Source organism: Drosophila novamexicana, unplaced genomic scaffold, assembly GCF_003285875.2.
Source record: "Drosophila novamexicana strain 15010-1031.04,08,12 unplaced genomic scaffold, DnovRS2.1 tig00004549-arrow-arrow-pilon, whole genome shotgun sequence".
Lineage (NCBI taxonomy): Eukaryota > Metazoa > Arthropoda > Insecta > Diptera > Drosophilidae > Drosophila > Drosophila novamexicana.
The window spans coordinates 223,650-249,059 of record NW_020825047.1 but is presented as its reverse complement, the minus strand read 5'-3'; the positions used below and the strand labels follow the sequence as shown (position 1 = coordinate 249,059).

At 37.0% G+C, this 25,410-nt stretch overlaps 2 protein-coding genes across 2 annotated transcripts in view; one reads left to right on the top strand and one right to left on the bottom strand.

The window, feature by feature from the left end:
• Nucleotides 1-25,410, bottom strand: part of LOC115769254 — a 64,513-nt gene that overhangs the window by 17,064 nt on the left and 22,039 nt on the right. The gene's annotated exons all lie outside the window — the stretch shown is intronic.
• LOC115769252 lies at nt 19,063-23,680 on the top strand. Its single transcript, XM_030713964.1, has 2 exons — nt 19,063-20,094; nt 20,159-23,680. The coding sequence occupies exon 2, from the start codon at nt 21,625-21,627 to the stop codon at nt 23,170-23,172; it is 1,548 nt and encodes a 515-aa protein (XP_030569824.1). The 5' UTR covers nt 19,063-20,094; nt 20,159-21,624; the 3' UTR covers nt 23,173-23,680.

Genomic DNA, 25,410 nt, shown 5'->3' with positions numbered 1-25,410 from the left:
GCTGGGTAGTTGGAGCCTGCGGGGTCGTGGAAGGAGGGGGGAGGGGGGGCAGGACATTGATGTCCTGACTTATTGCTTTGTGCGGATTATGAAATTTAAGCGCGCAAAACCCTCGTGCATTTTGTGTGTTTCTTTAAGAGCGACTGTGCGGGTTGTTGTTGTTCTTCTTGTTTGCTGTTTAATGGCACATTTTCCGGGTTTTCCCGGACTGACGCCTGACACTGGAACCGAGCAACAGCCAGACGCAGTCACATTGTCAGCCGCTGTTGGTTTTGACATTAAATTAAATGCATTTCGGTCTTAATTGCAAACGGATCCGGCACTTAAAACAGCTGCCAAAACACCAAAATTTCTAGTATGCCATTTTCGAGGGTGTTTTTGAAATAGTTGTTGGTCATAGACAGGCAAAGCGGGCATGGCTTTCAGCTGGCCAAGCCGAAGCTACATTTAAATGTCATTTGCTTATCGAATTTTGACATTTAACAAAGATTTTGTCAATTAAATATGTCTCTCGTGAAGTAGGTTGAACTTCGAGAAAATAAATAGTACTTGTTCATTTACTTAAAACTATCTTGGTAAACAGAATATGTTGACATACAAGAACTTAGTTTTCGAGCAAACTTGAAAAACACAATAGTTTTCCAAACAAGCAACTACTTTAAAAGTGATATAGCTGTCCAATCCAGCCATTTCTGACGTATGTATTCCTTACAACAGAAAGAGGGAGAGATTAAAAAATGACAGACTAGTTCGCATACTGACTAGGTTCGACACGATTATTAATACTGATATATACAATTCATGAGGTCGGAGATGACACTTCCGTGCGTTACACATTTTGAGACCGAATTATAATACCCTCTCACAAGGGTACAAAACACACGAGTCCCATTTAACGTGCATTTTTATCAAGAATTTGACAATGAATTCAATGCCCAATGATAACCAAACGTCTGTCTACCAATTTTCCACAGTTCGAAAACCGAACAGGCCTGTCCGTTAGGCAGTCAGTGAGTCAGTTAGTCAGTCAGTCAGTCAGTCAGTCAGTCAGTCAGTCAGTCAGTCAGTCAGTCAGTCAGTCAGTCAGTCAGTCAGTCAGTCAGTCAGTCAGTCAGTCAGTCAGTCAGTCAGTCAGTCAGTCAGTCAGTCAGTCAGTCAGTCAGTCAGTCAGTCAGTCAGTCAGTCAGTCAGTCAGTTAGTCAGTCAAAACGAACAGTTTCAATTGAACACAATTAAGAAACATTGCAAATCTTTTGAGAACTTCTTCACACTTTCATTCAAAAACTCATTTACACCGAAATAAACGCTGGCGTATCTACAAGATACTCGCGTGGGGTTGCCAGCAACCCTGGCCATTTATATAAAAACTAAATAAGAAAAGCATCGCTAAATCGCCAACTAAGCTCATAAAACCCCCACGCAAAGCGAACAAGTGCCAAGCAGCGTGTAAAGCAACGTTGAAAAAGCGAAAAAGTGAACAAATAAAAAAAATATACGGAAGCAGCTAAAAAAAGAGTCCAAAATTTTAAAATAAAATAAATGGAGCGCCTGGACTATAAAAAAGTGCAAGGAATCAAACAACTGAAAGCAAGAGACACTAAACATGACCCACAAAAGAAAAAAAGAACTAGCAGAATTTAATTCACAAATTGTGGAAGATTAAATACTCTGCAAACTTGTTAATACAGACACAAACAACAACTTATTGGAGCTGTCATATATAGAAGTCTGATTTTGGGTGCTTTCAATATCATTATTTTGTTCTTGATGAGTTTTGTTAAGCTGAACAGAAAACCAAAAAGTTGTTTTGATACAGAAATTAAATTCTCAATAATTTGTTATTATGATAATCAAATCATAAAGTAGCTCGTTGTGTGTAAGATGTTGTTTGTGTTTTTATTCATATATTATTCATTATTTGAATTTATTTCAGCCCAATTCCTATAGCTACAAGGTTTTCCATATGCAATATTCACCAGCCGCAGACATTTTTAATTAAATTTAGCTTAAATAAATAAAATGTTGTTAACACAAAGTAAGATATATAATTTTTATAAAAGAGGAATCCAATCAGATTGACTCGTATGTATAGAAATAGATAGATATAGATAGATATATAGTTATATTTAAGTATATATACTGTTTGCCTTTTTTTGAATATTTTAAATATTGAAATATATAAAAACAAAGTTATATATAAAAAATAAATTGGGCCCCGGACCGCAAGCCAGCTAGTTAAATATATTTATAAATTTGATATAGTCCAAGTCATTTCAAGAAGAAGAGCTGACTTAATAAAGCCATGCCATGTAGCCTTCAATAATAATGATATCTAAATAAACAGATGTCAGAAGATGACATTTCGCAGCTCATTTAGGGTAAATATCAGAAAGAATATACTTTACATTATTATTTTTATATATTATATATTCTTCCTGATATATACCCTATATTGGCTGCGAAATGTCTTTTTATCAGCTTAAATTCCCTCTTTTAGGGTATTTAAGAGAATGACATGTCAGGTTTAGGCTAACGCGGTAAAAAGTGAACATCGCTTCGTGTTGCAGCACCTTGTCTCAGCTGTTAAGCCCAACCCCCCTCCTCTCACCCCTTCCTCCCACCACTTTGAAGCGTTTCTAATCTAACACTGAAAATTGCGCAAGAATTTGTTGCAATGAGCTTTTTATTATCCATTTTCAACTCACAAGCACTGCCCCACATACACCCACACACACGCACATACACATGCTCAAGCACACACACACACCCACACAGACACACATGCACACCCATACACAAATCCAAGCTCTGTGTGCATTGCTTTCGGGATTTTACACTCTTTTGCATTCCTTTCGATAGAGAATTTGCAATGGCAGCGTGTTTTCGGCTGGTCGCCAACCGTTCTGCACATCTGCAAATTTATACCCTTTACACCTACGGGCACGCCCACAACTTGTACGCCACCCCCTCCTCCTTTGGGCATTCTGACTAGGTTCAACAATATTTGCGGATTTGTTAAATTTGCGCAGTTCCTTTTTCACATAAAGAAAATTAAACAATTTGCCACAACCGAACACAACGTGTTAAAAGCTCGTTTGCCACGGAAAACTGTGGTCGTTTAAGGGAGTGGAGGAGGGGGCCTCCGGGAGGTGGGTTTATTGTTAGTAACTAACCTTAATTATGCGCAAACAACTTCGTGTTCCTAGGACTAACTTTAGACAGCCAAACAAAGTGAAATTCAAATATGAACATTTTTACAATTTTAATAAGTCTAATATATTAAATTAAAAGGCTGAAAAAACGTTGTGTTCTGTATTTTTATTTTGTTTATTTTGTACTTTACCTTTTTTAGAAGTAATACTTTATATACATATTTATTAAATTTTCTTTCCTGTGCGCAATGTTAAAAGAAAAAAAACAGAAGTTTATTTGAATATTTGTCAGTCGAAAAAGAATAGTCTCGTGAAGTTTTTGCCGACTGGAATTTTAGGAATTTCGCACAATAACCTTGAATATCATAAATAAAATATTTTTGTTAAAAACTAAATTATTTTCCACACCTAATACATACCCTTGGACAAGTAAAGTCATGCAATTTCTAGCAAATGCTTTGCAAATATTCAACATATAAAACAGTTTCCTTTTAGTTAATTGCAAATTTAATTTTGATAAAATATTTAAAAATAATGCTTAAAAGTACAATGTTTTAATTATTTTATGAATTATATAATTTTGATATTTTATTTATTTTCGTTTAATTTATCCATAATATATATTTTTAAATATTTAATTACCTGGTGCGGTCCATTAAATACTTAAAAAATGTAAGTTCACCAAAACCAGCATTAATATAATTATTAATTATATTATTTTGGTTTTAATTCCTTTTCATCATATAAATTTTTTTTTGTTTCGTATGAAACTAAGTGATTCAATAACAATGAAAATTCTCTAAACTCGTTTTGCCTTAAATATTTTATATAATAAAAATATATTTGTTATTTGCTTTCCGTTTGAATATAGAATAAGCACAAATTTTAGAAAATATACCTAAAAATATTTAAATTTGGAGCATTTTGTTCATTTTGGAAAAGTAAAAAAGATTTTTGAAATTTATATATATTGCAAACTAAATTTTAGGCCCAACAAATAGAAGTGAATCATGTCAACATTGTGTATACAAAGAGCTCATCTAATTAAACAAATGCTTAGCTGGGAAAGCTTTAGTCGAACTGTTGAGTGTTTAGGCCAAGAGTTTGCATGTCCTGTAAGGACAAGCCGCAAATGGCAGCACAAGAAGTTCTGCAAAAGGCTAAGTTAAATTTATAGGCATTGAGCCAGGAATTGCAACTTCCGGCCGTGACAACACACACACACACAGCACATACACAAATGCACACACAAGCTCGCACACACACTGCTACAATCTGCGGCATATCCAGACATGGGAAACTTACAGTTAGATTCCCTGGCAACTTCATTTGAGAACGTAGCGGAACTTTAGAGAAGTTCTCGTTCAGCGACAACGACAACGACAACGACGACGACGACAAGATAAAATATAAATAGCTTGAATTGTTGCCGAGGGGAGGATGTTTGTGTATGTGTGTGTGTGTGTGTGTGTGTGTGTGTGTGTCGGTGGATTGTTGCGGAAGTGCCACTGATAGCCGTCACATGCTGAAGATTTACTTATTAATGCCAGCCCGAATGGCATCCTGGCAAAAAGGACGAACACGCCGCCAGAGAGACAGACAGAGAGACAGACACTGAGGCAAAATTACCACCCGCTGCGTTACTTTGTTTTGTTTTGAAGTTTTGTTTGGCTCGAGTTGGGCTCGACGTGGTCGGTCGCCTTCGTCTTGAACTGCTTTTGGGCTCCCCATTGACTTTCGACACCCTTCTCAGTGTGTGTGCGCCAACATAATTTGTGCCCAGCCCCGGCAGGAGTTCGAGCAGCAGATCGGGCTGTTGCTCTTTGCTTTTAGTGACTGTGACAGTTTTATGCGATTTATGCCATGGTAAATTAAAAATTACGCGTGCTGCCTGTCGCATAATGCCAACCCAGGGCCAGTGGCAGGGCACCCCGAGCAGATAATAAAGAAAATTGGGGTAATACTGCCACGCAAGCGGTGGCAGAGGTCGCCTGGCCCAAGTGCCCGCCAATCTATGCTGTGTAATAGTTTTTATCGTTATGAAATATGGCCAAAGCGTTTCATTTTTGTGTAAGTGCTTAAGCTTAAAGAGAAACCAGCTCGGACAAAAATTTCAATTTTAAGCTTATACATATATTTTATTCCCGATGCATTGGGCTCATGCCACCTCCCGCCCAACCGACCGATGAGGAGGAGTCGTCTCACGTACGATACAAGTCGCGAAGTACTCGCTAAATAATTTGGAATATATGACATTGTGAGAGTTTACTTGCAAAAGGTCTTATTGCAATTTAAGTGAGTACACTAATCAGACTACTATGTCGAGAGAGCCGCTTGGGACACCTAGTTGTGATCCAGTTGCGTACCTGTTCACGACTTCGCTGAAATTTATCGATTATATATATTTCATCTTGTCGATGAGGCGGACAGAGGAAGAGTAGACTCCGAGCAGAATTATATAATACTTGCTTTGATCAACACAGAATGGTTTATGCAAGGCAAGGGTGTATAATTTCGTGTAAGTCTAGTAGAGATAGAGAGAAGAACAGGTGATATCACACGTAATTCACTAATGAATCAATATGAATATCAAGCATGGTTCTCCGATTAATTAAAGAAGGGAGATTAATCATCAGAAGCCTACTGCGGATTGACGGTAGCCGCACACGAGGTTCCCAATTTAAACAATAAATAACAAGAATTCTTTCTGTACAGATTCAATTCTGTCTTGATGAATAGAATATTTTGGCGACCAGATAAATGAGGCATACTAACGAATATTATATAGATATTATGTAAAAATAATTAAATAAATATATAAGTTTTTGTCTTTGCAAAGGCTGAGAAGCTTAAAGCTAACTATGGATCAACTATACTGCTTACCAATTTGATTTTATTTATTAACAAATTTAATTTGTGAAATTTTCCATTTAGATATATTCAAATTCAAATATTCCCGAATGCACTTGCTACTCGTGAGTGCCCACAAATTTAAATTTAGCGCTAATTTGCAATTTCAATTGATTTGGTTTCTGGCTACAAGCCCACAAACCAAACCACAAGCCGAGCGGTTAAAACCTGTCTGATTTCTAGACAATAAAACACAATTGAGTGCATTTCGGATATTAATATATGAAATGAAGCAAATACTTCGACAGCCAAACACACACAAAATCAATGCCATCTATTTGTAGGTGCAGTCGGGGGGCGTACAACTTGGGCGCCACAATCCCAGCCAAAGGTCCCGCCCCACTCGAATTGTCATCGCGTGCGAGGGACAAGTTTTTTAGCCGTTTTTCTGTTGGCTGTTAGCTGTTGGCAGTTGGCATTTGGCTGGCAATCAAAACGCATTGGCAATCAATTGATTTATACGTAATCGGTGCTCATGTTTGATTTGCAAATAGCTGTCATTGGGCCATCATAATGTCAGTGGCAGTGTGGCCAGAGCCCAGACATGTCTACGGCGCCAAATGAAAAAAAGAGAAAACCATATTCCACCAGTAAATTTAATTACATTTCAGTTACAGGCAATTCGTGAATTTCTATTCAACTAATATTTTTGGGGCTTTTGTTTTTGACAGCTGCCGTGACACAGTTTTATTTGCGGGCAACTAAATATTTGATTTCCACAACATTTCAAATGCAAGGCAAAATAATTCTACTCTCTGTGGCTCAAGGACTTGACGGAATTTAAATTTAAAGTCGGATTCTAAAAGCATTTTTAGCTATAAAGATTTTTGTATGGAATTTAAGGGATTTTTCTACTTTAAAAAACTGTTTAATTTCAGATTTGGGTAATTGATTTTTGTTGAGAGAAAAATTTTGCTATTTTCCATTTCACTTCAATTGAGAACCGAAACAACGAGTATTTAACTTAAAAGCTCGCATGAATATCAAAAATTCTATTTGATTTAAGAAATTGTAACAATTACGTTTGGAAATTGTCTTTTAATTTGACAGTCATTGGACAACAACAAAATGTGTGTGTTTGTGTAAGGAAAATTCCAGAAATTGTTAAAAATATTTTTGTTAAGTGAAAGAGAGAGAGAGAAAAAAACATAATCTGATACACATCTCAGTTATTTTTATTTAGATATTGTAGGCAAATATACAAAGGCTTTTCAGGTAAAATATGCTCTTAACATACGACAGGGATTTGCATTATATTAGCCTTAAATAAATGCACAAGAATAAAAAACAATAAACAACCTAATACGTTTTGCCTTTTACAAAGAACATGATAAAATATTTAAACACTAGAGATACTTAAGCGTTTCATATGCCACACAAAATATTACACAACCGCACAAAGCACCAACTACCACCCACCCCCCGAACCGACCTAGTCTGCCAGAAGGAAGAAGCAGCATATGTGAAACGCTTATCAGTTTACGCTGCTTGCTTCATTGTTTTAATAAAATTACTTTTCTCCTATGCAGAAAGCGTGTACTCTCATCCGGGTCTGAGTCCGAGCTGCTAGACGAGACGCGCTGGGATAAATTTTCATGCTCGAATTCTTGGGGCTCACATAATGCTTACCCAACAAGTTGCATAATAAGAAATGCGCTTCACTTGAAATAGAATTTAGCTTTGGCCATTTGGGAATTATTTACGAACCGATGGGTATTTGGGTCACACAATTGGCAGACGAATTGCCCAGTTGGTCTATTTTTTTTTTTAATATTTATTTTTATTTATTTATGTTTATATTATATTTTGCATTTATAGTTGGATAAATGCAAATCTTATTCAAATAAATTTAAATATATTTCTTAAAATATATTCCTTGTCCGATAAATTTTTTTGAATATAGATTTGTATTAATTCATTATATTTTACAACTATTTTCGGAGTATTCAAATTTTATATTTGCTTGAACTTTTTTTTACAGCTTATCAGTTTTTTAAGATATATAAAAATAAAAATTTAAAAATATTCCTAATTGTAACTACGTTTGGCTTTTTAGATTCGTGATTTTTAATAGCCCAATTCCATTATCAACATTTCTTGCCAATGTGAAATATGCTCGTTTTTCCATAAGAAGCCACATTTTTCACATTTCAAAAAAATGTTTTTATAGTATTCGGCCTATTATCCCACAGTTTTAAGCATTAGAAGCTGGCCAAATCTCGCAGAGTCCATTAAATGGAGTCCATACTTCGAGGTATTGTTTGACTTTTGGAAGGAAAACTTTGCGGCGTTGAGGTAAATCAAATGCATATGTTACCGGCCGCAGACACTTACTAATGGAATCGCAGAATGTGAAGTTTGTAAATGTTACAAATGTTGATTATAGTGGAAACAGAATGTTAGCATCTCATAAAGTATTTTGATTATATATTTTTCATGTATTGACATGTTGATTAACAGATTTTCTTTTTGTTAATATATTTCATATTTGTTTTAAAAGAATGCACTGGCATATATTATAGTCATTAGGTTCAGTTATGTTTAATTTTAAGTGAACGGATATTTCAACCAAAAATAAAATTTTTTTTAATTTTAAGACATATCACATAAGCTTGATTTTTGTATACCCTTGCACAGGGTATTATAATTTTGTCGTGAAATGTGTAACGCAAAGAAGAAGACATCTCCGACCCCATAAAGTATATATATTCTTGATCAGCATCAACAGCCGAGTCGACATAGCCATATACGATTGTCCGTCTGACCGTCTGTCCGTCTGTCTGTTTCTATGCGAACTAGTCCCTCAGTTTTAAAGATATCTTAATGAAACTTTGCAGAAGTCTCTCTTTCTGTTGCACGCAGCACATATGTGAAAACCAGCTGGATCGGACCACTATATCATATAGCTGCCATAGGAACGATCGGTCGAAAATTAAGTTGTTGTATGAAAAAACATTTTGCTTATCAAAATATCTTGACTCGGTATTAACTATTTTCCCTGTGCAAAAGCACTATAAGCATTATGAAAAGGTTGGGTCTGCAAGGGTATTAGATCTTCGGCGTGCCGAAGATAGCCTTTCATTCTCGTTTACATAGTTTCCCCAACTTTTTCAACTTTTTGGGGATTTGGGGATTGATATAAGGGCAATTTTCTCAAGAATTGGATCGCAATAAATTAAATTAAAGCATTTGTCTTTTAACTCTCCTACACTGAACATGAAATCAGTAAATTTTTAAGGAAAAAGAAAATCTCTTATATACCCAAATACCTATTAAAGAATTTAAGCCCACAACTGCAGCTGTGGCAGATGACCTTTTGGCAACCCACAGGTAAATAGTTTTCTAATAAGCTGAGTGCTAAAGTTTTCGTGTGTGATATTTTCGTAAGGGTATTTAACGCCGTCCCGCCCTCGCGGCCCGTTAATGCGCCAAAATCGGCTCAGCTTATGGGGCCCCGGTATGTTTTGTTATAGCCTCGCATGCTCACGATATTACAGCACAAGGAAAAAAAAAGCAAGTCACCGGGCCAAAAAAAAAAAAACAAAAAATAAAATTGACCTAATGCAATTTTCACCTAGCTGTGCGCCGCCCGTCCCTCTTCCACACGCGCCTGACGTAATTACTAAATACTTTTGCTGCTGACGCTGTCCAGACTCGGGTTTTCGAACCTTTCCAGCAATAGTTCAGCTATTTCTTTTGTCTTTCGTGTGTGTGTGTGTGTGCGTGTGTGTGTGTGTGTATGTGTGCGAGTGTGTGTGTGTTTCATTTCTCTCCTGCTGCGCTCTCCTATGTTTTGCCCGTGTTACTTATTTTCTTATCGTCTCGGATTTGTGGCCACAAAATGTTCGTGCGCTTTTGTTGGAATTTGGCTCGGACTAGCTTTTATTTTTCTTATTTGTCTGCCTGGCTTTCATTTCGTTTTCTTCTCACGCTCGCTCGCTCTCTCTTTCTCTCTCTCTCACTCGCTTTTTGCCACAGGTCTATTTTGGTTGGAATTCCTAAAGTACAAGCGTGTGCCATGTTTATTTTTAATTAATTTTCCTTAAGCAGTCTAAGCCTTAGAGGCAAGCCAGAAATGGATGGGAGGGAAAAAAACACAAAAGTGAGGGGAATTTTTCTACATTTTTCACAGGATTTCCTTTTCTTCTTTTTTTTCGGTTGGCTGCTGTTAATTTTTGCAATTTTCTACTTAATTTCCTCGCTGCTTGTTTTGGCTGCTTTCCACTTGCCACTTTTGAGGTCGACACCATAAATGTTAATGGAGGTAATTGTGTGCGAGAACAAAAACTCAACTGGGATTGCCATTGTCTGTCTGCTTGGTTAAAGATAAACGTACGATAAAAAGCCATTGAAATTATTGAACTAAATAAAAACCAATTGGCTAAAGGCGACTTAATAAAAGTCAGTTGGATATTGTTCGCCTTTACGCTGTGCCAAAAAAAAAAAACGAAAAATCCTTCGTGGTTATCAGGCAAAAAAAGAAAGAAGCTTCTTGTTTTAAGAATAGTAAGCAAGACTCTGATCTAACCTTCTAAATATCGGAAATTCTGGGATTTATAGAAAGCATATTTGATTCTAACTACGTATAAGTTGCTCAACTCTTATTTAAAGCAGAATTAATAAAATAATAATAATAATACAATTAAATTATAGCTAATAAATTTATCTGAGAGACAAAAATTGATAATTGATCTTTTTTTTTCCTAAACAAAATGTACGAAAAAATTGGAAATTCAGTTGAAGAGAAATGACACTTTCTTCGATATTTTCAAAACATACTTTTTATGGCCAGAACAAACTTCTCTGAATTTCGGTCTCTTAGATACTTATATATATAATATAATAAATAATAAATAAATTAAAGTTTCTAAGTATTCAAAATTTTAATTTAATTAATAGTATTATTTATTAGCTTAGAGGGAGTCTAATTTAGTTATTGTTTTCATCAATAGATCAATAAGTTCAATAGTATATATTTATAGTAATATTTAAGTATATTTGTATTTTCAAATTTTGCAATAGTGATATTTAAGTATACAAATCAAAATTAATTTTGTAGAATGAAAAGCTGTAATTTTATGCAAAATTCTATTTCATGTTTTTCAGTCTAAATTATACGCTTTATTATATTATGGCATACATTCTGCTCATCCTGATATTAACCACAATTTAAGTTCAAGAATTTCCCACAAGCCGCTGTCAAACGGAGTTTTGTTTAGCTATGTCAACTATTTCTCAGCTATAATTATATTCAAATATTTGCGCCGAAAGTTGTCAGAAAATGGCAAAATTTTCGCAGATTTTCCTCAACATTTTTATATATGTAAAATGTGTGTGGAAATCCTCCAAAAACTTAAGCAAACATTAATAAATTAGTTAAAGTAATTGAAACTTTGCGTAGGGTCCTTGGAGAAGCTCTTCTCCCTGCGCTCCGTCAAGCTGCCAGACTTGACAATTGGAAAATGTGAAAAGCAAAAATAGAATTATTGTGAAAAGCGAGCAGAAATCGCATTAGACGCAGCCAACGACAATTCGAATTGTCAAGCGGCCCTCGCTTTGGGGAATACTGGATACAATTTATTTGACAGCCAAGTGCGACGCTGACCAAGGACTTAATTTATCAAAGGCACAAATAAACGAGAAGCTGCACTCACTCCAAGCAATATAAATATATAAATATATAGAAGAAGAGCTGCTTTCAGGTGTCACTTGGGCAATTAGCTTAATACGATTGGCCAATAAAGCAAAGTTAATTAAGCGTCTCCAAGCTGACTGTCAGTCAGGGCTGCCTATATCAATTTTCGAAAAAAAAGCCAAATCAAATTAATCATTTATACGCTCATTATGCTTTAAACGCTGCTAATTTCAACTTAATTTGGCCATGTCGGCCTTGCCTCAGCAAAACCCTCCTCCTCCTCGTGGCGTGAAAAATGCCGCCAACTGTCGTCTAGTTGGCAGCCCAAGTTAAGGGCAGGTAAAGGTAAAGGTGTTGGGTTTTTTGCGGCTTGGCTGACGGCCCAACCCGCCGTGTCTAGGGGTTGCCCAGCTGCGGCAGCTCGGCGCGTTTTGGACATTTAAACTGGCTTCAATTGTGCTTGAAATTTGTGCCATTAGCGGCACGCAGCTAAGTGAAACTGGCTCTGAGCTAAGCTGTGGCACAATTTGTGGCAGGCAATGCGGCGCACAGAGAGCTGAAAGGGCAACTGTCCAAAGCAGACAGTGCACAGTGGCAAAGTAATAGGTTCTTAGACAAGCTGCTTTCGCTCAACAAGTTATCAAAGACAATTTGGTCAAAGTAAATGCCAAGCCAAGAAAAAACTTAGCATATATTTGAAGCATTAAAACCCCTAAAGCAGCTCCTAAAGCACATTAAAGCTTTTTGTAAGATTATATCAAACGCAAGCTAAAAGCTCTGTTTATTCGAATTATCAAGGCTTATTTTTAAGATACCATTAAAAAGAGCATGAAAGCTTGAATTAGGATTAATTTAAATTGTAAAAGCTGCTTAACGAAATCTAGCTGATATCTACTAAGCTCATTAAAGTTTTGGCTGGAGCGATACTTTTGAATATGCAGAAGATTTACAAGACTCTTTTTAACAATAAGGCTTAGCAAGCACTTAGAGTGAGCATTTTTCTGTGTGCTGTTGGGAAACTTATCTTGTTTAAGTTATAATTAACTTTTTAATAATTAAGCTGAAAGCTCATTTTAAAGAAACTTAATTTAGCTTAAAAGATGTCAATAGCTCTGACGGCAGGTATATAAGTAAACAGAATCTATTAAATAGAACGGTTAAACGGATTTATTTACTACATACATTCAGAGCTTAAAGCTCGGATTAAGCACACAGTATTTTGCTTAAAACAACTCTAATTAAGCGTTAAATGGATGTTTGTAGTCAATGGCCAGTTTGGTCTGGAAACCTTCAAAATAATGCTGAGAAAATCTAACACAAGCATCTGAAAGCTGGGTGCTGGAATGAATGTGATTTGATTTAAGGGAATTTAAAGTCCGGACAGCCTACTTTTGCGCAACCCACGTGATTCACTCCTCCACTGAGCTCTCTTTCTCTCCCTCTGCCGTCGGCACAGCTACCCATCAATCAGCATAAAATATGACTGTTAATTGTTGATATACAAACTCATGTTACCATCCACTCAACTTCTGAATAGCTGACAGAGACCAGTTCACAGCTACAACGACTGAAAATTCACGTAAAGCACTCGCAGGCAATCTGTGTAAATGGAATTAATATGCCAGAGTTGTGCACTTGTGTATTTGCTGAACCCGCTTTGGGCGTAAAGTTGCGGGCGCGGTAAAAAATGTGCTGCATAATTTTTGGCGTAAATTCAATTTAGACTTTTTCAACAAGTGATGCAATAAAAACCCTGTCGAGTTGCAAACGCGTATGCGCATATTAATTTCTGACTGGCAGCACACTTGTTTTTTTCTTTATTTATAAATACAAGTGCAACCAGCATACAAATATTGGAAAAAAGCTGCACGACTTGGCAGCCGGCAGCTATTCAGCAGGCTAATATCAAGCGGATATCGTATGGCGCACACTTCCGGCGCGAAATGCTAAAGTCGGAAATGCGACTTGTCTGTTTTATTGGCAGACAGCGAACGTTTGAGCCATAGACGGTTGGCCCATAGAAAGCTAGTGCTAACGCATAAATAATAAATATGGCATGTAGTAAATGTAAAGGCGCACTGAAATTCACATTAATTCAGAAGGCTCAGCTGGGCGTTGGTAGACAACACTCCACACTGCCACGCCCTCATGACATTTAACACTTTGGCAAACAGGCGGGCTATGTGCCATTCCATGTCGCCATTCAAATGCACTTGAAATTCTTGAAGCAACAGCTGCGACCTGCTAAACGAGTTGCCTATGTCTGTGTGCGTGTGTGTGTGTGTGTTGGGGCGTGTGCTGGTGGCAAACTTGTTGGCAGCAGCCGCGTGAAAAGCGCCAAAGCCAAATTAAATAAGATTTGTTTGGCTGCCATTCAAGATGTGACTCGGCGCCCAGGTCAGGGCACTCGAACTTTTGCTGATGCCAACACGGGCGACTTAACGCCCCGCATTTTAATGAGCCAAGTGTGGCAGCCACGCCCACCTAGCAACTGCCCCACCTTTTGGCTTTGTTTGCCAACAAACATGCGTCAAGTTCAACAACAACAACAACGAAAACAAGCAGAAAGTTTTTATCATGACGTCTTGGCCTTAATTTCGGTCTGAAGCATTTGCCACATTGTCGCCTTAGCCAAATTTTGTTGTTGGCGACGTTGAGCACGTGGCAAGAAAAAAGCGCGTTTAGAATGCGGAAAAGTTCTTGAAAATTGAGTTTTGTGTGCAATTTTTATTTATCGATTTGTCGCTTTGGTTGCTTTGGGGTCAAAAGCGATGCAAAGCCGTTAGCAACAACTGCAAATGGCCCTAACAATGGCCAAAAGCTGTCTTAAATTACGCAAACATAACGAGAATTGCCGGGAAATTAAATTCAGCGGCTGACTAAAGAATATAACCTAGATAAGGATCAGAAAAGGGTCAAATTAATCCAAATTAAATTTAAATTTATTTAAAGAACATTTTATGCCACAACTCTTAAAGTATTTAAAAGAAAATCGGAATTATTCACTTTTATAACTCACTCTATGATCTCATAGGGTTTTTACAGTTTTTCGATATAACTGCTTATCGTTGAGAGGTATATCGATAAATCTGTTTATATCAGATTAAAAGACAACTTTGTTTATAATTCATTTGAAAGAAAAAGCTCACTCAATAACATAATTCATCGATATGTTTAATCGATATACACACTTGCTTCAATAACAAATACCTATCGCTAACTTTATGGATTATTACAATTACAGTTTCATTAATTTTAATACAAGTTAGCAAAACTTATCGATATATTATTACTACGAAACGTTAAAAACCACCGTCGACAAATATGCTTATATTTAATATGGCCATTTATGTTTAAAGCATATAGGGTATGAGTCTTTCGCCCAATTACACTTATGATTAATTATCGATCAATGTTTTTGAGCTAAACATCTTTCTGCATTAGAAGATATCTTCATTACATCGATATCATACTCTATCAATACGTTTAGTTAATTTGGTGTTTTGATTTTTTTAATATTCTCATCCTTGTTTAAATACTTGACTATGCCAAATACTACTTTTCAAATACTACTCTCACCCAATTAAACTGATTGACTAGTTAAGCAGCGCCCACCCTTCTCGATTGCATCACTTTACTACATCATCATCTACACGTATTTCACCTTTAAATTAACCACCTGAACTGCCAATCAAGAGCGAAGCCAATGCCAAACCTCAAAAAGTCTGCCTGTCTGACCCATTACTGCCATTCGATATATTCGATATGTACGTGCTGATTGGCAACTCTGGCTACTCACATTTCTCATTTGAGGTCACAAACCGAAAATTGTAACGAAAACGAAATGTTCTCTAGTTTCGGCAAAGTTTTCTAAAAAAAAAAAAAAAAAAGAAAAGGGTTGCTAAACGGAAAGTCAAAGTTCCATTGAGGTGACGGCAAGGCAAAAAGTGTAATCAATAATTTTGATTAGTATCGCAGCGAAATGCTGAAAACTTTCACAAAATGCCAACAAGTTGATTAAATTTTACAACAGCAAAAACAGAAAAAAGTCAAAACTTTATTTGCTGCACCCTTGCGGCAAGCTTTACACCTTTGTTGCAGCTATGCACATTGTTCTTGTTGTTGCCCTGTTTTGTGGCGCCTCGTAAATGTTTAACAGCGAAATATGCATGGAAAATGCTTTCATTATGTTTTTATTGCTGCGACGTCTGCAAATGTCAGCAATTCATATGTGATAACGCTGATATTGTTATTTAATATGCAACACACACGACACACACACATACACACAGCCCCATACCTGAGGCAGGTGCTGCCAGCGCTCTGGGTGCCAGTTTTTATAAATTGCCATGCATTTTCTAGTGGCAGTTAACTTGGGCCCAACTACGCGAAGGAATTCGAAATTGTAATGCATTTAAAACTTGGCGCAAAAAAATAACACATGGAGATAGCTAAAAGGACTGTGGTAAAACCAATTGAACTGAAAGCGTGCAGAAATGCTGCATTTTTAAAGTTAATATTAAAGCTATTAAAACTATTCTAAAGCGTTAAAAATTATGCGAAAAAACTATAGCTGCTGGCTAGACGCAATGGTTAGAGAGTTTAAGAAATATGAGAGATGGAAGCCCGTTTAAAATTAATTAATGCTTTAATATTACTAGAAAAGTTCCAAAATATGATAGAAAAAATATATTTATAGGAATTAAAATAATAATGTGAATTATATGATAATAAAATGAGAAACAGCAATAATAATAATAATAAATTAATATATGTAACAATAATAGGACTAATAATGATAATAATACTATTAGTAATAGTATTAATTAAAATAATAAGAATAAACAGTTACAAACAAATATTTTTATTATTACTTATTATTATTATTTACTTAGCATCCTATTACTTATTAGTAATAACAATAATAATAATAATAAAAATAATAATATTACAAATAACAATAATAATAGTTATAGTAATCATAAAAGATATTATTATTATTATTATAAGTAAAAATAATAATTGCTGCGAGCTAAATTTTTCACAAAATATTTAATAGAACTATTGGAAAAAACCTCCGACATCATAAACAAATGTATGAAAAGGATTAATTAAATCGTAAACACAAGTCAGCAAATACATATAATAATTATAAATGTTTATCACGTAGCTATTCCTGGTAAAATAGATGGAAAATTAATTTAAATCGGAAATTTGTATATTAACAGCGTTTACTTTTATGCAAATCTGTATTCAATATTAATAATCTACATTCGTCACATATCTTTGAATTGAGTCTTCCAGAGTTAAATTAATTAAATAGCAAATTTATTAATTTATTAAATAGCAAAACGTCCGCCGTTCAACAAAATATATTTGAAATAAAACGATTTACTAAGTAAAATATCAACGTCATTTAATAGCAAATCTTGCAAGGAAATAAAACATACTTATTCCATTTTAATGAGTTGAAGTATAACATTTTGTATCAAAATTAAATATCAGCTTCATTTAATAGTTAAACGGGCGTGGAATGAATTATACTTGAGCTCTCCAACTATTTGCACAATAATTGAATATTACAATTTATTTGATAAAACTGTTGCCAAAAACACTTTGCTGTTGTCATTTGCAGCTGTTCATAAATTATTTAGTGATAGAAATTTTCGATAAATTCGTGTTAATTGAGATTGCAGCTCCTGACACACATATTAAGCATATGAACAACGCTTTTTAATTGTTTAAAAATAAAATAAAACAAAATCAATTAAATGCTGTAGAAAAACGCAGACAATTTCCAAAACAGGTGTGTCGAAAATTTTATTTTCATATAAAATAGTCAAATGAATTTCGCATGCGACACAATTTTCATTTAATTTTAAGTGCTTTTATTTATGCCATTATGCAAAGGTATTTTGTGTGTGTGTGTTAGTGTGCGTGTGTTTGTGTGAGAATGTGTGTGCTTTCTATGTGTTTGTGCAAATATTTCATTAAATTTTGTAAAGTATTCTGCGCATATAATAAATAAATATAAATATATACAAAAAATGTAAAAAATAAATAAAGGGGGTAAATCAAATATTTTTGTGAAAATAATGTGAAGAAGAAATGCATTTGTTGATTTAAAATAATAATTTACTAAATATGCACAAATATTTATTTACTTACGCATTTATTCACTTTTTACTTATTTGCCTGCAATTGCAATTAATAATTAAAATCATTAAAATTATAATTGTTAATCGTTGTAAGTGTGCTTTAGCCGTGCTCAAAAGCGACTCAGTGCGGCAGAAGAAGAAAAAAAAAACAAAAAGCAATTTTCCACTGTATGCAGCCACGCAAAATGTGCTGGTAAAACTCCCATAATGAACATGGATTCAAATTTACTTCAGGGCTACCAGCTGCAACATGAAGCCTTTTGTGGTTGTGTGGTTGTCTGCATTTGCGTGTGTGCAGCGTTTTGTTATTATGCACCAGACGTTCGCCACGTAAATTGTTAATAATGATTATTAACTATTTGGCTCGTGCCCGGCACAGATAACAGCAACAACGACAACAAATGGCAAAGGCTTTTACGCTCGCTTATACCACACTGCATAAAACTATTATTAAATATGTACCTTTACAAGTTGCACAGACAAAACAATTCAAGCTAATAGATAATAGGAGGAGAGTAGGTTGAATGGAGTTTTGTCATATTGAAATAAGACACTTCGTTATTCCCAACAATTAAGCAGAATTTGCTTATATTTAAACAGTACATTCTAACCCTTGATGCAAATGAATGGGGCTTGACTTTTTATTGAGCAAAGAAACACATCAAATTTCCAAACAATTTTCAGCTCAATTAGCTTTGGTTTGTAAAAGGCCTTTTCAATTGTTCAATGCTAAAAGACTTTGAGAATTACAGCACGTTAAAAGCGTCTAAAAGTGACATTCAGAATTTAAACAAGTTAAAAAACTGCACTTATAAAAAAATATATATTTATATATATATTTTACATATATTTCTTTTATCAAAATTGCGCATTATGGAAATAATCCTAAAATTGAATGTTAAGCTTAATATCTAGATTTTGAATTTATTAATTAATTGCAAAAAATGTATAGTAACACAAATTTACAAAACTATTTTTTAGTTGGAATAAAACGGAAATATCTTAAAGCATTTCTGCAGCAAACTACGAACAATAACAATTAATTGCCAGCCAACATGAAAATGACCAGCTTTAAGCAATTCCCAATGCATATATGAATATAAAAATCATAAATCTCAGCTTTTACACCTTCAGCTAGTCAAACCGAACCGAAATATGTCATTAATGGCAAGTGTGTGCTGTGGGGGCCAGTAAGTTGAAAAAATTAAACTTTTAATATTAAGTCGTATATAACCAGCAACTAAAGTAGAGTATTATCTCTCGAGGTGGTCAGCGTAATGTCATCTCGCTCCCACGCCTCGGCGGTTGTGTTAGTTGCATCTCCTCGCGTCAGTTTCGCACCTTATACATAAAGCGACAAGAAACGGCATCAAAGAATAAGACAAGCAATCACGCCATAGTTCCGTTAAATATCACAAGCGACAAATGTAGCTGGCGTGGCGTATCAGTTGCATAGCCAAAGTGAGTTATCCACGCGGTCACCTCGTTCACTTCGTCTTCAGCTGTGAAAACGAACAGACGCAACGGAGTCATAACGTCTGCTCATTTTTCTAATTAACATTGCTAAGATCACACGTGTTAAACTTTTTCGGTTATAATCAAAATTGAAGACAAACGTATTTGGTTAAGAAGTATTCGCGAACGCGACATAGTGTTGGAACAGGGAGCGTTAGCAGCGCCCGACAAGCCCAGATATCGGCCGGTCTGCGTACGGCGCCCCCGCGCTCTAAACATTAAACATAATTCGGCGACCGGCCGAAAGAGCCCCATAATCAATCACCGCCCCTATTTCGGCGATTATTCGGCGAATTAGTTAAGCTCCAGTTCACACCGGCTGAGGCGCAGTTGGCTCAACTTAAAGTTTACACCGGTTCTTTTCATCGCTATATATTTGTCTAACGCTTAAAACGACCGAGTTGTGTCTTGCATACCTTATCTTACTCGGCAGAGTATAGCCACGCTTGATAGCGTGAAGCGTAGGTGTGACACAAAGGAGTGAAGGAGAAGTCTTTATCTGGAAACGAAATAGAGTTAACCGCAATCGAATAGTCTAGCTCGCTCGATGTCTCGCGCGCATGCGTTCTAGTTGAAACAATCCGTCGTCAAGCCGCGTAGGATTATCAGCTGTTTGATGTTGTCTGGAGGCCAGCCAATCTGAGTTTGGATTCTTAGTTCTTAATTACTTTCTTTGCTTTCGTTATTGTTTTTTTTTAATGTAACCTTAATATACAAATTTCCTGTGAGTACATAGTAGCGTTACCCGTAGCAGCGATTTCCGTTTAAATAATTTTCTTTATGCACAGCTACCAAAAGCTTTAAAGCACCACACCAACTGCACTTTCGATGGGCCCAACGAACCTGCACCGATGGATATAACAGTGAGTGACAAGTCCGAATATAACTTACAGTGAGTACGGCCTATTATTGGCGAACGAATTATTTAATCGGTTTTATCGCACTCGGAATGCTCGTGTATTAACATGAATATATATAATAGTTTAACACCGCCCTGTTACACCTGAGTCTAGGCAAAAGAAAACAAAATACTAAAGAGTAAAGCATTCTTATATGGATCAGATGATTGTTATCTGAAGTTTACTTTAATTAAAATGTACCGATAAATTGTACAGGAAGGTCCGTCGCCGGTACGATCCTACGCTGAAGTCATATTGTTTATGTTGAATTAAATAAAACATTAGTAAAGGGGTAACCACCCAAATTAATCACGAGTTACCAAGGTTGGGAGGGTAAAGAATGGGGAGCGATCAACACCTACCGCACCCTAGCCACTGAAATTCTCACATAACAGTCCGCCGTTCTCATTTTTATTAATTCTGTACGTGAGTACAGCCCGAATACATCTTATTGGACCTTCATCTTATTAGTATACAGTCAGTGCACTTATCCTTTCTGAGCACAAAAGGAGTGATATGTGAAGGGAAGAGGAAAAGACCCACGCCAAATCCGACGAGCATAGTATAGAGCAACGCTAGAAGTGCACACCTTCCGAATCTCTTCACCTCTGCGGAAGAACATCAACCGCACGAAGCTGGTGGCCTCTTGAATAGAGCACAAGATCGCATACATACCCTTCTGCATGCAACAGAAAGTGGCGCCCAACGTGGGGCCCGAACGGCTAGGAGAAATAAGCCCTACATTATAGCTCTCAAATTTCACCCATTTAATAACATATTAAACATTTACTAAATTCCGTAATTTTATGATTTGAAGTTTTCCATATCTGTCTTATGAGACTGTTCTCTGGAGAAGCGATTATAATTCGAGTGCTTACGGATTAGTCGACCGAGTCGAATCATATTTCAGGGATAACTTTTAAGTTATAGAATTCACCCAGTTACCCAGGTTGTAGCGACCCGTTGATATGAATGAATCATCGTCTCTAGGAATAGCGATACCTATTACGAATAGTTCGACCAGAGTGAATAGACTCACATACAACAATACGCATCTCGATTCTGGGGTAACGAATGCGAGATTAGGTCGCGTAATTATGCGGAAAAGCAACTTAAGAATAGTTGACCTGTAAATACAAACCCGACCTCAGCAATTAGAAGTATCAGTAGTTTTCGGTATTGGCGACGTTATGTGAGATTATCCAGTTGGGATAACAATATGACCAGCATGGAGTCGGAAGGTGCGGACCGAATTTATTATTAACAGTTCAGTTTAAAGTTTCAGTTAAAGTTTAAAAAAAAAAAAAAAAAAAAAAAAAAAAAAAAAAAAAAAAAAAAAATATATATATATATATATGAAAATGGCAGTTCGTCACAGTAGGGAGAACCTGACAGATATATTGAGCGAACAAGATGCAATCTGCAATATTTGCGACCAACCCTTAAGTCAAGCTGATTTAACCGCAGTTTCGCCATGTAAACATAAATTTCATTACCCATGTATTACCGAGTCTTTAAGAGAATCTAACCACTGCCCAACTTGCAAAAGGCTCTGTACATTTAATCAGTTGGCTTTATCAAATAACAACTTGCAAGCTGAATTATCCGCTGCTGACCAGTTAGTCGACATTGCTACGCATGAGGAAGCATCGGAAAACAGCAGTACCGGCAATCGAGGTAGAGGCAGAACAAGCAGAATTAGTAACGCAGTACAGCGCCGCGGTATGGTGACCAGATCCCAACAGCGGAGCCAACTTGCGCCGCTGCCAAACATTTGCGCGAGTGAGGCAAGCGTGTCTCACGAAGCCCCTAAAGCACAAAGTGTGGAAGATATAAACCAAATAATTCAGGCCGCTATGCAGCGTCAACAGCAACAGCTCATGCAGGACCTGACAGCATTGATTCAGGGACAGTTGTCAACACGTCAGGTTGACAGTAATAGTCATCACTCGGGTCGAGAAAGAGTGTTTACTCCACCCGGTGAACCAGTTTTTATAGCAGACCGGAACCAGAATACATCCTCAAGTTCAGGTCATATCAATAACCAATACAATGGCAACGCCAGGAGACCAAACGCTTCGGTTCTGCCAGACAAAGTTCCAAACATTATTCAGAGTTGGCGAATCAAATTCGATGCAGCTAGAGATGGTCTGCAAACGGACGAGTTTCTCTACAGAGTTCGAGCACTAGCTCAACAGAATTTAAACGGGGACTATCAGCTTCTATGCGATCACTTACACCTCTTCTTCGGTGGGAAAGCCGTCGAGTGGTATTGGAGGTTTCATCGCGCTTGCCCTCAGTTTACTTGGGACGAGTTTTGTAGAGAGTTTAGAAAGAAATTTGATGACATTGATACAGATATGGATATCTGGGAGGCAATTAACAGCAGACGTCAAGGCGATAAGGAAACCTTCGAGGAATATCAGTTTCAAGTCGAGAGACTTGTGTCTCGCCTAAAAACCATAATTTCAGAAGAATCGTTAGTACGACTTCTCATCCGTCATTCAAAGCCCCATCTTCGTTACGAGCTAATGCACTTAGGCATAAACACCCTAGCGCGTTTAAGAGAAGCAATTCGCACTCACGAGCAATTTTCCAAACAAGTTAAGCCCCTATCAGTGAAAAATATTTTTCCCCAACGCTCTACTGTCTCCCAGCTCGATAATGGGTCGGACGCCGAAGAACTAGACGAAGTTTCAGCGCTGCAGCACAAGCAAATGAAGTGCTGGAACTGCGCAAAGTCAGGCCATCGGTTCGAGGATTGTCTTGAGGCGCGTATCATCTTTTGTTATGGATGTGGGATGAAGAACACCTATAAGCCAAATTGCCCAACATGTAACCCGTCGGAAAACCGCAGAAGGGATGCGTCAGCCAACAAAAACCTGTCGCATCCGAACCATTAAAAGTAGATTGTAGTACTCAGACCGAAGTCACAAATCCAATTTCATACAGACCATGTAATCCACCATGCCAGATACCTCAAGCTAAACTAGAGATTCACCAACCATACCAAGTTCGAGCAGCTCAGTATGCATCAGCCAGAAAACGCATCTTCGGAGACGTAGACAGTTGCTTATTGATTCGAAAACCCCGACGTTCAACCTTGCGAATGAGGTTTTTCTGGAAAAAGGTAGAAGAGAGCCGTAAAAAGCTTATTTCCGCCGTATTCTTGAATTCAGATAACCGATTGTACACCGATATCAAAATCGACGATAATAGTTATACCGCTCTTTTAGACTCAGGTGCAACTATAAGCTGCATTGGCGGCGTAGCCGCACAAAAGTTCATCAGACATCCACAGCTACAGAAGTGTTCTGGGCAAATCAGAACAGCCAATAATGCCAAATGTTCCGTAGTTGGCAGACTTGTCGTTGAAATAACTTATCGCAACCAAACTAAACCAGTAGAATTCTTTGTAATACCTGACCTAGAACAAAACTGTTACTTGGGAATCGATTTCTGGAGAGATTTTGGTTTACTTAATAGAATCACTGATCTTCCCTCAGAATCGGTGGCAGAACTAGATGTAGGTCGAGATGATAACACAGTAATTAGTGCGAAAATGCATTCTCTCTCAGCAGCTCAGCAGCGCAAGCTCACTTCAGTGATTAGCAAGCTACCCTCTTACGAGAAAGAAGGCTTGGGACGCACACACCTAATAGAGCATAACATCGACGTCGCTGATGCTAAGCCCGTCAAGCAGCGTCATTGGCCAGTTTCCCCTGCCAAAGAAAAACTTATGTTTGCCGAAATTGAAAACATGCTGGCACTAGACGTGATAGAAGAATCGAAGAGTCCATGGAGCAGCAATTGCGTGTTAGTACAGAAGGGAGAGAAAGTTCGTTTGTGCTTAGATTCCAGAGAACTGAACAAGCTGACGCTGAAAGACGCGTACCCGCTGCCACATATAGACGGCATTCTTAGTCGCTTGCCTCCCGCTCGTTTTATCACTGGTCTCGACATGAAGCATGCATTTTGGCAAATCCCGCTTGATAAAAAGTCTAGACTATGCACGGCGTTTACAATACCAAACAGGCCCTTGTACCAATATAAAGTGATGCCTTTCGGACTATGTAATGCCGCGCAGACTCTATGCAGGCTCATGGATCAAGTAATCCCAGCAAGTCTACGAACAAGAGTATTTGTATATTTGGACGATCTCTTGGTTCTTTCCGACGACTTTGTTTCGCACATGAGTCTGTTAGAAGAAATAGGTATATATCTTCGTAAGGCGAACTTGACCATTAATATAGCCAAGTCCAAATTTTGTATGACAGAGATAAAATATTTAGGATTCATTATCGGCCATGGACAGCTCAAAGTCGACCCTGGCAAGGTTAATGCGATCAATGAATTCCCAGTCCCAACCACGGTGAAGCAATTGAGACGGTTCTTAGGTCTCGCCGGATGGTATCGACGATTTGTAGAAAACTACGCTGCGATAACCTTTCCCTTAACTGAACTTCTGAAAAAGAATAAACCAATGAATTGGAATTCGGAAGCGAAAGAAGCCTTTGAACTATTGAAAAACAAGTTGACATCTGCACCTGTTTTGAGGACGCCTTGTTTTTCGAAACCTTTTATATTATTGTGTGATGCAAGCCTGCATGGTCTTGGCTGTGTGTTGGCACAAGCAAATGATGACGGCGTCGAATTACCAATTGCATATATGTCCGAAAAATTGTCTAAAGCCCAACGAAATTATTCAGTCACCGAACTCGAATGCTTAGCAGTCATTAAAGGAATAAATAAATTCCGAGCCTACATTGAAGGGCAAGAATTTACGGTAGTTACAGATCACGCTTCTTTACAGTGGCTAATGAGGCAAAAGGATCTATCAGGGCGCTTGGCCAGATGGTCGATCCGATTGCAAGGCTTTTCATTCGAAATAAAACATCGTAGCGGATCGCAAAACGTCGTTGCCGATACCCTGTCTCGGAGGTACGAAGCCGACATTTGCGAACTTTTGAATTTTGGACCAATTATTGACGTATCGTCCAAAGAATTTACTTCCCAGGAATATCTAGATTTGATAAATAACATAAATGATAACCAGCATAAGTTACCAGACCTAAAGGTTGTCGATAAATTTGTATATAAGCGAACTGAACCCGCAAAAGATGATGATACAGCTAGATCAG